The sequence below is a fragment of the Gobio gobio genome (genome assembly GCF_949357685.1).
Source record: "Gobio gobio genome assembly, chromosome: 21".
NCBI lineage: Eukaryota > Metazoa > Chordata > Actinopteri > Cypriniformes > Gobionidae > Gobio > Gobio gobio.
In genome coordinates, this window is record NC_137117.1 from 15,396,550 (window position 1) to 15,409,602 (window position 13,053).

Genomic DNA, 13,053 nt, shown 5'->3' on the forward strand with positions numbered 1-13,053 from the left:
AGACATCTCAACTAGATTTGAAATTCTCTACGAAAAATGAAAATTCTGTCATAATTAAATTTTTTGTTCTTTGTTTAGGGGTATGACGAAGTTCGAAATTAGTGAGCAGCGATATACTGTTATCAAACATCTGACGCCGCCCACTCTGCTGAGAGCGACGGTTAGATGAATATGTAAATATGTGCTGCACGCTTTCCTCTCAATGACAAAATAAAAACACAACTCAATTGAGAAAACAGGAAGCATTTTTTAATAAAGCATAAGAAAAGTATCTGATCATAGCAACGTGAATATGTTTGCACGAGATCTGCGGCACACCAGCAGTCATGTCACGTTTATTTATACAGCACTTTATACAATAGATTGCTTAAAATCAAGCAGCTTTACCATATTGAAAAACAGTGTCAGTGTCCCCTTTTATCAGAAGTATAACTTCATTTTTTACTATAGAACAGCTCTCCAGTGTGTTTTTACTCGCGGACGTCTGACCTCGACAGAGTGAACTGGCCAAATGAACCAGAACACATTTTCACGTGAAAGAAGGCGGAGCCTCCGCGTACACCTACCTGAAGGAATTTTTTTTGGAAAGTTCGCTTTTGGCAACTGCAAACAAACTTAGTTTTGGCCTCATTTTGTTCAAAATGACGCCACATCAGTTCGTTCTTCGTTTCACTTGAAGTATATCGGGGTCTTTACCCATGTCATTGCAAAATTGTCATTCCAAACTTTCTTTCTTTTGTAGAACATATAAAAATATATTTTGTATAGTTTTTTTCCCCATGCAATGGAAGTCAATGGGGTCCAAAGATGTTTGGTTTAGAGCTTAGATCGGGCTTAAAAAATTAAGCCCGACCCTACCCGAGCCAGTGCACATTGTGCCCGAGCCCGGCCCGGCCCAACACATTAACTGTAATTATGAGCCCGAGCCCGACCATTTTTAATATGTGGGCGTTCTGACGAGAACGAGCTTGTAATGAGCGAAGCGGACCGGTGTGAAGCTCAGCTCAATCCACTCATGATCCGCTCACCGGTAAAATGACGTTCACTCAAATCCCGCTCAGACATGACATTTATCTGTACTGTAGTCTACTATACTTATTGTAGCCATTAAACAATGTATTTTGTTTAATATTTATGTTTAAATATTATAATGTTATTTTTAAATTTCATCTGATTATGAAAAGTGCAAAGATGCGAGAGGGTCAGAAATGATTTTGACCTCTTCATTAAGTTTTGTTTTGTCGAAAGCCTTTCTTTAAAGTGAATTTCGTTTTGTATAAATTGTATCTTAATTTTAATCAAGGTTTCGTCAGCCAATTGCCTGGATTTAATAAATAAGAAGCAAATAGATTATAGCAGACAATAATCGTGACATGAAGGCGCCGGGGCGATCACTTTCATTGCACATGAACTGGAGCACGTCTCATAAATAAACCGAAACTCAGCAGGCTACTTGCCTCACAGACATGAGAAATATGTGTATAGAAAGCTTGAAATGTCTACTTTTAAACGAAACAATTCGAAACGAAAAAAAAAATAGTTGAGCAAAGCGCACTGTTCACGCAAGCAGCTCATGACTTGCGCTTCATCACTGCATGTGCTGTGAGTTTAACACGTATTTTTAGACTAATCCTGACTTGTACAACTTTGTTATATATATATATATTTTATATATATATACATGGCACAGATTTCTGCCCACCCAATTAGGCTAATAAAGTGATGATTAAAAAAAAACCCGGGTCGGGTTGGGTTCGGCTCGGACTCGGGCAGAGAATCTAAACTCTAGTTTGGTTCCCAAAGTTCTTCAAAATATTTAAATAGAAAATATTTTATTTTGTATTCTACACAAAGTCATATAGATATAGGAACAACATGAGGGTGAGTACATGATTATTATTTTTTTTAGAATTTTCCTTTTTAGGTCATTTTAGGGTTGTTGTTTTGATTCTGTATAAATTAAATGCAGCTAAATAGAGAAAAAAATCTGTATGCAAATAAATGCAAGAACAAAGTTTAAAAAAAGATTTGCAAAGTTTAATACTTCCACTAGGGTTTGGGGTTTAGATTGTTTGTTTGTTTATTACGTTTTTAACGCCATGTTAGCATCAGGGCTATTAACATGGCAAACAAGGTCAATATTACAATCCATAAAATACCTCCTAGCAGTGCTGGGCGAAAACGCCTGCTCCTCTTTGACAGAACGTTGGACTCTTGGAGAGCAGACGGGCGGTGAGGTTACCCGAATTCCACCGTTAGGGAGCGTGCTGAGCTCGGAGGACGTGCTGACCAGTATATTAATGGTCTCCAGAGGGGGAATGACCCCCAGACTGACCACCAGCACTGACCTCTCCTGATCCTCATCCAAAACGATATGTCCTGCAGCAAGATGATTCATCAGTAAAGCCTCTGAAATGTACAGTCAACGTCAATCCAGGAGCTTAATAGGATTTTGCGTGTTAACTGGATTGAACAGACACCGTGACAGGCCTTCCGTTTGAGCTCTGAATTGGGGATTAGATCTTTGAGCGTTATAAATGAGCATGCAATCTTACCACCTCCACTGTGCGGGGATCCATTGGCATTGCAGCAATCAAAGTAACAGTCATCGATTTTCGTTTTGTCTTTGACCTGCACGGTTATTATCTGGCTGCCAATCATCGCTTCGAACCCGACCACCACGCTGCACTCATCCAGTGGATATATAAAGACTCCTGCATGAATCATAGGAAAAGGATTAGAAAAAGTGATTCAGGAGAATGCAATGTTTATTACACAATAGCCAAAGGCGATCTTTCCACAAAGCTAATTTTGCACTTGACAGAAATTAAATCCTTCGTTTTAGTGCTTTCAGCATTGACTAATGCAAAATCCAATCTGTTGGAGTCAATAAGACACTGGAGACCGCAGAGCAGCTATGTGCAGGTGACATTTCTAGACTTCACACACAAATAGCTGATGAGGTTGGGAGGGAAAGACAAGTGTTTCTCTTCCCTTCAGGGCATTTTGAAAAAGTGTTACTATGGTTATAAGAGTTTAATGCATTTTGTCCCAATTTGTGCTTTTGAGGATAAGAATAACAAATTAATTATTGATTCTTATATTGGTGATTTGCATCACAAGTGGATAAAGTCAAGTGCTTTTGGACAAAAAAAACCCCTATATTTTATGACAAATCTACTAAAAATACACTCTAAAGGTAATTCAGGCGACCTGTTACAACAACTTAAAGGGATAGTTCACCCAAAAATTCAGCAGAACAAAGAAATGTATAAAGGTTTGGAACAACTTGAGGGTGAGTAAATGATAACTATGATGCATATTCATTGTTGGGAGGACTATCCCTTTGAATAAATGCATGGTTGCAAAAATTCTAATATATTGTTTTAATTAAACCTTTTAGGTTGCAAACATTATTTTGTTGAATTCTGTTGACATAATAATGTTGATGATTACATCAACTTAATAGTGTGTGTAATTTAAACTCAAATTTCTGCATTAATTGATTTTTCTTTTTTTAAATAAAGTTGTAGTAACTTAATGAAATCATCCACATTTTTGTGGTTACCATTGTGCTGAAGAGTAGACAACATGAAGGTAAACACTACATTGACTCTATAAGCAATGCCTGAGATAATGCCAGTAACAAGTAATATCTTACTTGTTCATTAAATATACATGCCAAATAAGTTATATGTGCTATAGCTGTGGATTTGAACTGAAATAGATAAGATTATTTCTAGGGCTACAACTCAAGTAGTTGGAGCAATTTAATAATTTGTAGTATAAACTAATTTTTAAGTTGATTACTAAAAAAAATTAAGTTCCTCTATCTCAATGTAGCTTGTTGGTTGAACGTAATTTCACTTGAAGTTGTCATAACTAAAGTGAGCAGCAAAACTGTTGTGTGAATTTGTAATTTCATAATTTTTTTGAAGTGTATGTACAGGGCCTGATGATGTAGCATCTTTTGAGATTATATCTATATTTAATCTAGTCATCAGTGGTGGATCAACTGGGACATTGTGTGAAGAGTTACATGGCAAAATGTAATACTAGAGTTTATAGGTTCAAATCCCTTTAGTATGAGCAACACTACACTCAAAAAAATATTTGAATTTAAGATTTATGTAATTAAACTGCATATAAAATGTCCATCCATTTGGATCACAGAATTTTAACAAGTCTAAGAAACACACGTTTTAAACAAGTTTAACATATATTTTCCAGATATGGAGGACCACAAGTGTCACGGACATAGCAGTAAAGCATTTAATTAATTAATAACTTATTGTACAATAAAATAGGCATTAATAAATTTAAAAAGGGAAATAAGTAATTGGGTTCACAAATTGAAGTACAAATATAGGTTTTAGTCAGGCAATTAAAAGGGCAATTCCATTTGCATTAACATTCTGTTTTTCCTTTTTATGTAGCTATTTGATTTTCTTAATCGTTTAGCTTCACCTTTTAGCCTCTCCGTGATACTTGTGGTCCCCCATAGTCAGAAAAAGTATTCTGCACGGCTATTAACTATTTGCACCTATTTGATTTTATTTAAATAATGATATTTTCCAAATGCATTTATTCAAGTCGGTATAAATCTGTTCGTTGTGAAAAGTTTATTCAGTTAAAAAGTATTCACATTGAATATGTATCAAATATGAATAGCTATAAAAATATTCAATTAGTTCATTAATGAGATTTATTGATGATAAATATATAAACCTGGTTATTGTGCATTTAAAACACATTCAGTTTATTGCTACTATTAGTTTCAGTTACGTATATATGACAAATATGAATCACATTATCCATGTTAAAACTGTGTAATAAAAATTTGATTATAATCTTAAAATTAGCGTGTAGTAAAAATATATATTTTGTTGCATGTAATAGTAATGCCTTAGAAAGAGCAGCTATGGATATAATTTCAGAAATATCAGAAGTAATGCACCCGTTAGACACCATACTCACCCTCAACAGGGTGGTCTTCAATGTTTTCATAGGTCAAGGAGGCTGTCATTGCCAGGGTGTAACCCCTGACACAGGAAGTGATGTCAGAGATGCTGAGAGGCAGAGCGCTCCGTTTGCTCTTGTTGATCAGGCCTGGCATGATGGTGGATCTGTCCAGTACAGCTTCTCACATGCAGAGGAGGGGGCGATAGGTGATGTTTCCCTAAAAAGGCTAGATAAGATTGAAACCATATTTTACAATAGGCATAACATTATGACTTAAGTGAAGTGAATAACACTGATTATCTCTTCATCACAGCTCCTGTTAGTGGGTGGAATATATTAGGCAGCAAGTGAACATTTTGTCCTCAAAGTTGATGTGTTAGAAGCAGGAAAAATGGGCAAGTGTAAGGATTTGAGCGAGTTTGACAAGGACCAAATTGTGATGGCTAGACGACTGGGTGAAAGCATCTCCAAAACTGCAGCTATTGTGGGGTGTTCCCGGTCTGCAGTGGTCAGGATCTATCAAAAGTGCTCCAAGGAAGGAACAGTGGTGAACCAGCGACAGGGTCATGAGCGGCCAAGGCTCATTGATGCATGTGGGGAGCAAAGGCTGGCCCGTGTGGTCCGATCAAACAGACGAGCTACTGTAGCTCAAATAGCTCAAGAAGTTAATTCTGGTTCTGATAGAAAGGTGTCAGAATACACAGTGCAACGCAGTTTGTTGTGTACGGGGCTGCATAGCCGCAGACCAGTCAGGATGCCCATGCTGACCCCTGTCCACCACCAAAAGCACCAACATTGGGCACGTGAGCATCAGAACTGGACCACAGAGCAATGGTAGAAGGTGGCCTGGTCTGATGAATCACGTTTTCTTTTACATCACGTGGATGGCCGGGTGTGTGTGTGTCACTTACCTGGGGAACACATGGCACAGGATGCACTATGGGAAGAAAGGCAAGCCGGCGGAGGCAGTGTGATGCTTTGGGCAATGTTCTGCTGGGAAACCTTGGGTCCTGCCATCCATGTGGATGTTACTTTGACACGTACCCCCTACCTAAGCATTGTTGCAGACCATGTACACCTTTCATGGAAACGGTATTCCCTGGTGGCTGTGGCTCTTTCAGCAGATAATGTCCCCTGCCTCAAAGCAAAAATGGTTCAGGAATGGTTTTGAGGAGCACAACAGCGAGTTTGAGGTGTAGACTTGGCCTCCAAATTCCCCAGATCTCAATCCAATCTAGCATCTGTGGGATGTGCTGAACAAACAAGTCCGACCCATGGAGGCTCCACCTCACAACTTACAGGACTTAAAGGATCTACTACTAAAATCTTGGCACCAGATACCACAGCACACCTTCAGGGGTCTAGTGGAGCCCATGCCTCGACGGGTCAGGGCTGTTTTGGCAGCAAAAGGGGGACCAACACATAATCATAATGTTATGCCTGATCAGTGTATTTGCTCTGAAGGAAAAACGCTGATTAAGAACAGGACATGTTCGTTCGACTAACATTTGAACACTAGAAAATGACTAAAAATGTAACAGTATGTCCACTGTTTTATCATTTATAACCATACAAACTCTGAAAGGTGTTTGTGCAAATCTGCCCTTTCTAATAAATGTCACATGGTTTCGTATCTAATGCAGTGACATTCATACAATTTATGTGTGGCTTAACTGTCCAGTATTTCTGTGGCAATTGTAAAAAACAAGTCATTCATATTCACAGACGTCACATATCATAACTCATCACTGCCTGCCTCATGGCTGTAGCATTAATGAAGATGAGAGGACAACAGCATTATCCGTAGTGCTCTGGATGCCACTTTGGTGACTAAATGAAGGCCTCTGACAGGTCCACCCCACCCCCCCGTCCCATGGGTGGATTTGTGGCACACAAAGCTCAGGTCTGGTTCAGCATCATCAAAAGGAAACAGAAGCCTCTGGCACATCAAAAAAACCCTGGCACTGTTACAGATGCAGTGCTGATGTCATGACTCGTCAGTTTTTACCTGATGTCAGCGCAGAGAACTTTCGACTATGGAAATACAAAACCAGAAGAGTTATACGATACAGATTAGCGTCTGTGTCTCAGTTCTATTAATGATTGTTCCAGAAAAAGCGATTAACATGATGTAAAACTCAAATGAGATGGTTTTCAGTGCACAAATTAGATCTCTTTAACGTTTCAATTGATTCTACAGTAATGGAATTGAAATGGAAAGCTAATGCATCACAGGTTTTTCTCCTTTGAATAATGTCTCAAAGTCAAACTGTGATTTGCCAAAATACAAAGTCTGCAATCAAAAGGTCTCAATATGAACTCAAACCATCTTTCAAAATGATCAGAGCGGTTATCTGCATTCATTTTATATCTCTATACTCATGTCAACAATTGTCTTGTTTGTGTCTGTTTTTTCTTTTTCTTTTTCTAGACATGTTTGTCTGAGATGTTGAAATTGAAATCTCCATTAAGTATCTCCATGAAATAAAAAAATTCACAAATGAGATCTCTTATATGATATACAGTACATTTAGTGTATAAATATCAGTTATTTTTACACAGCAATGAGAATAAAAGACTTTTATTGAATATGCTTCTCAGATTTGTCTGAAGATCACTGCAGAGTTTCGGAAAATACTTCAAAAATGCCTCATATAGTGGTCTGGTTTACAAAAATCAGAGATTTCAATGAGCTCAAACATTTTCTTAAATCTTTACACAACCGAATTACCTGAGTGATACTGTCGAGTAATAGACAATATTTGGCCAGATTATGATATTATACTCTAACATAAAATGTTTTGGGTCGTGCGATTTTTTAAATATTTATAGTCTCATCAAGGCTGCATTTATTTGATGAAAAATACAGTAAAAAGAGTTCAAATTTAAAATAACTTTTCTATTTTAATTTATTCTAAATGTAATTTATTAATGTTTTGGCAAAGCTGAATTTTCAGCATCATTACTCCAGTCTTCAGTGTCACTTGATCCTTCAGAAATTTTTGCTGCTCAAAAAAACATTTCTGATTATTATCAATGTTAAAACATTTTCATATATTTTTTTAATTCTTTGATTAATAAAGTTCAAAAGAGCAATCTGTTGTAACATTATAATTGTCTGTCACTTTTGATCAATTTAATGCATCCTTTGGGAATAAAAGTATTACATTTTTTTCTTCCCAAAATGAAATCTACCTGACACCAAGCTTCTGAACAGTAGAGTAAATTGTGTAAAATTTGTGTTCATCTAAGTATTTTTAACATTAATATATTTAATATTAATTTGCCATCCCTTTTGATTTAATTATACTAATTAAACATTATATTATTTGACTGCCACCTTTTCAATTGTCATGCTAGATCATGTTTGTTCTGAGTTTTAATGGACTTTAAGTTGGCTTTTCATTGTTTCCTGTGTTTGCATTTGTTGCTCATTGTTTGATTAAGTTACCACACCTGTTTCTTGTTTCCTCCTTTTGATTATCCTTTGTATATATTGCCCTGAGTTTCAAGTGTCCTTTGTCTGATCTCGTCCATATATATGGTTGTTCTGTTTGCTGCGTTTTGCATTTGGAGCGTGTCATTTTGAATTTGTGTTCATTAAAATTGAAATTAGTTAAAACCTTTATTTCATCCTTGCTGCAGCCATTTGTGACCACAATTGCATCAGGCATTAAAAAGCCCATATCAACTACTACTGCTGAGGCAACTATTAATGTTATCGACATTAATGCTATAGTCTTACTTAAAGGGTTAGTTCACCCAAAAATGAAAATTCTGTCATTAATTACTTACCCTCATCTCGTTCGACACCCGTAAGACCTCCGTTCATCTTCGGAACACAAATGAAGATATTTTAGTTGAAATCTGATGGCTCTGAAAGGCCTCCATTGGCACAATGGCACGGTTCACTCTCAAGACCCTTAAAAGGTACTAAAGACGTCGTTACAAAGTCCATCTCACTACAGTGGTTCTACAATAACTTTATGAATCGGCGAGAATAGTTTTTGTGCGCAAAAAAACCCTAAAAAACGACTTATATAGTGATGGTGATTTCAAAGCACGGCATCATGAAGCTTCGAAGCGTTATGAATCAGTGAATCGAATCATGATTCGGATCGCGTGTCAAACCGCCAAACTGCTGAAATTTGGCGATCCAAACTGCTGATTCGACTCGCTGATTCATAACGCTTCGAAGCTTCATGATGCCGTGCTTTGAAATCGTCATCACTATATAAGTCGTTATTTAGGGTTTTTTTGCGCACAAAAAATATTCTCGCGATTCATAAAGTTATTTTAGAACCACTGTAGTGAGATGGACTTTGTAACGACGTCTTTAGTACCTTTTAAGGGTCTTGAGAGTGAACCGTGCCATTGTGCCAATGGAGGCCTTTCAGAGCCATCAGATTTCAACTAAAATATCTTTATTTGTGTTCCGAAGATTAACGGAGGCCTTACGGGTGTCGAACGACATGAGGGTAAGTAATTAATGACAGAATTTTCATTTTTGGGTGAACTAACCCTTTAATATCAACATTTGTGTCTCTGTTTGTTTCCTGTAATGAATTACAGGAGAAACATGTGTGATAAAGCTTTTATTCAAAGCGGAAGTCATCAAACAGAATTATAAGAAAATAATAATGGTTTCCCGAACTCTCTCTGAGCAAACAATATCTCACAGTATGTTAAAGGCCCACTAAAGTGCCTTGAAATGCGCAGCATTATTCAATGTGTTGACATAATTGGTCTTGGTCTCGGTTTAGGTGGTCTTGACTACAACACTATCCTTTAACTTGTTGAACTTCCAAACTTCAGAGGGTCAGAGTTTTGGAAATTTGACTTGTTTTTCAGCCAGTTTCCAGATAATTTGCTTTATGAGCAATTATTCTCAGAGGACATAAATGTTTTAGATTAAACAGCTTGTCGATATTACAGAAAAGAAACAGAGGCTTTCATCGAGGTGTCCACATGGCCATAACTCAGAGACAGAGGAACGCCACCCCCTCTCTAATGGATTAGGGTTTGGCCGCGTGACAAGATGAGAGCGGACAGACGAGTTAAATAGATTTCCCCCTCTCCCCTGACTGCCATCACACACAGAGCAAACCGGTCAAACACTGCCCTCATGTGTCCCGAGAGGAGCGGGCATTTCTGCACAAAGCAATGGTGTCGATATCATCTTCAGACATGAAATAACAGATACTGAATTCCTGCATAAACACTCTTAAAAATAAAGGGTCTTCATTGGCATCTATGGTTCCACAAAGAACCTTTGGAAACTTCCCACGGCACAAAAGTTTCCTTATTATTGAAAATTAAGATTATTACAATTTTCTTCACGCTAAGAAAGAAAACCTCTTTATTTTTAAGAGTGAACCAATGATATTAAAACCACAAAAATAATCATTTAAGCTTTTTAAAATAACTCCAGCAGATCCGGAAAGACCAGGTAACGGTTGAAATCAATTTCATCCTCAATGACGAGATTGATTTTGTTTGAAAATGCATGAAATAAAACATCCATATTCAATTCGAGGAGACCCAAATGAGGAGAACCCAAAGTGACAGACAATGATCAACCCCCGCCTCCCATGCATCCTCTCCCTGGAGCAACGGAGTGTGAATCACTCCCAACGAAAGAGCCAGATCCCCCACTACACACACTCCACGGCTGCCACCACACAGTCCTTGGGAGACGCGGCACAGAAACAACCACCTGTTGATCTCCATCAACTTACTCTTTTAGAGGTTTTCGAAACACTTCCCAAATTCACCTCAAAATGCCTCCTACTTCACCATAAGATTTCAGCCTAATCGAACCCTTTGAGCTCCTCATGCACTTTTTTGCAAAGCAGGACTCTTACCTCACATCTGCAGCGGTCACAATTCTCTCTCGACGTCTGCATTAGTGATGTCCAAAATGATCGTCTGCAACTCCGGAAAGCTCTCTGCCTCTTGGAGATGAATGCAACAACTGAGCAGAACAAAGATGGGAGGGAGGTAGAGAAATAGAAGCAGCTGGAGGAACGTTAATGCAGTCAATCAGCACAGCAACATGTGGTTATGAAGCTCAGAGGAGCTGTGGCAGAAACACGGGCGCTGGAAGCTGGAAGCAAGAGCTTGTCCTGTGCAACAGATTAACAGGAACCCCAGCACCCCCCGCCAACGCTCAATTCTCCCCTCAGCATCTGTACCACCCACTTACCCACTCCCCCACCTCTCTGTCTCTCCGTAATCAGTGACGAGAGCCCATTCATGTATCCTATTTGATAGCCAGGGTACCACGGGCTGAAATGCAACACCATGCATGGGGGAAACGAGGGGAGGGCAAGAGATCATAGATCATGCGAAGGATTCAACATGCATACATTTCCTTCTCTGTCTTTGTCCGTCCTTCCATCATTCATGTTTTCCCTCCAGTGACTACTAAGCTCACTATCTTGATTTCAATATGAACGTGGCATGTGTGATTAATCTGCTTTTGCAAAGGATGTAACCATGACAATCAATATGGAGCCTCCAGGGCGTCTTAAAAGACAACAGGTTGTTTGGAGAAAGTGTGTGTGTGTGTGTGTGTGTGTGTGTGTGTGTGTGTGTGTGTGTGTGTGTGTGTGTGTGTGTGTGTGTGTGTGTGTGTGTGTGTGTGTGTGTGTGTGTGTGTGTGTGTGTGTGTGTGTGTGTGTGTGTGTGTGTTTAGTGATGTGCACTGCCTTGGCTTAAATCTCAGCTCCAGTTTCTCAATTAAATTAACATGTGCTATTTACTGTCCCTCTTTCTCTCTCTCGCTCTTACTCGCTCTCTGAATGTCTCTTATCTCATCTGCTGGGACTTACCGAGGGCTGCAGTGGTTGTTGTTGATTATTTCATCTGCAATAAAGAAGAAAATATGTCAAATCCAACGGCAATAAAAAATACACATCTGAAAGCTATGGATGCAAGTCATAAACATCAGCTACATGATGATCGTTTTTAAAATAATAACGATTATTTGAACACATGCATCTCATGAACACATGAATCTCCTCTTATGAAAAAAGCAAGCACAAATAATCACAACCATATGTATTTAAGACTAATACAAGATTGCATGTAGCAGAAAAATAACCCCAAGCAAGCACCTTAATTAATAAATAAATCATTTCTAACACTGAGGTATCAGGTTGAAGCATCACGACCTTTCTTAGGTTTATGAGAACAGACGCTATACACGATTTCTCCCTGATAACTCATTAAAAAAGCTAAATCGATAAAATGTACAAAATATGGGCAATTTGATAGCTTTGATAGTATCTGTATACTTGGTTCAGAAGAAGATTTTAATGGAAATCACTTACAGTGACCATAATTTAACTGTGATATTTCTCATAAGACCATGGTAACCCTGCATGTCTCCTTATTACCATGGTTACACCAACGCAACTATGGTTTCCTATATGATGGGAACAAAGGTATTATTCAAGAAATGTGTAGCCAAAACATATTGTGTATATGCCTTCGCTCCCTATATAGTGTGGATCTACTAAAATACCAGTTACTACAGGTGTGACACAATCTTATAATCTGGATTTCTTTCCCCTGTCATTTTAAATTAAATTTTGTATTTTGCATTTAAAGTAAATGTGATTCATATGCAGGGGAGAAACGTGTTAATGCTTAGAAAAACGATTTCTGTAATGATTTCCATATGAATATACTGGATTTTAAATTTGGCCGTCAGAATGCACAAACAACTAGATGTAAAATAAACCAGTATAACTAAAACATATGTATATATAAAATACTGCCTGTGTTTCAATGTTTAATATTTATTTAGTTATTGTGTGGACCAAACCTAATGCATAAAAAATACATTCATAATAAAAAATGAGGACATTTGGTTGGTCTAGGATAGGCCTCTGGGATGCCAAACAATCAAGTCAGTGGAAAACGTAGATAGATAAAGATAAATAGACTCATTTTAATGTCTCAAACTACAACACAGATACTTACACATGACATTGTTTGCAGTGCATAGTAAACTGGAACTGGGTATCAACTGGGTACCATGTGCTGACTTCCGGCCGGAGTCGGACAGCGTTCAAGCGCGCGCTT

The 13,053-nt window shown here is 38.0% G+C and overlaps 1 protein-coding gene across 1 annotated transcript in view; it reads right to left on the reverse strand.

Moving 5' to 3' along the window:
- Window positions 1-5,116, reverse strand: part of vwa5b1 (von Willebrand factor A domain containing 5B1) — a gene marked incomplete at both ends in the record, with an annotated part of 55,239 nt that extends 50,123 nt beyond the window's left edge. The window contains 3 exons of the mRNA XM_079802025.1: window positions 2,160-2,379; window positions 2,556-2,714; window positions 4,978-5,116. Coding sequence (XP_079658151.1) covers window positions 2,160-2,379; window positions 2,556-2,714; window positions 4,978-5,116 — 518 coding nt within the window. The remainder of the gene's footprint in view (window positions 1-2,159; window positions 2,380-2,555; window positions 2,715-4,977) is intronic.
- Between the last annotated feature and the right edge of the window lie 7,937 nt (window positions 5,117-13,053).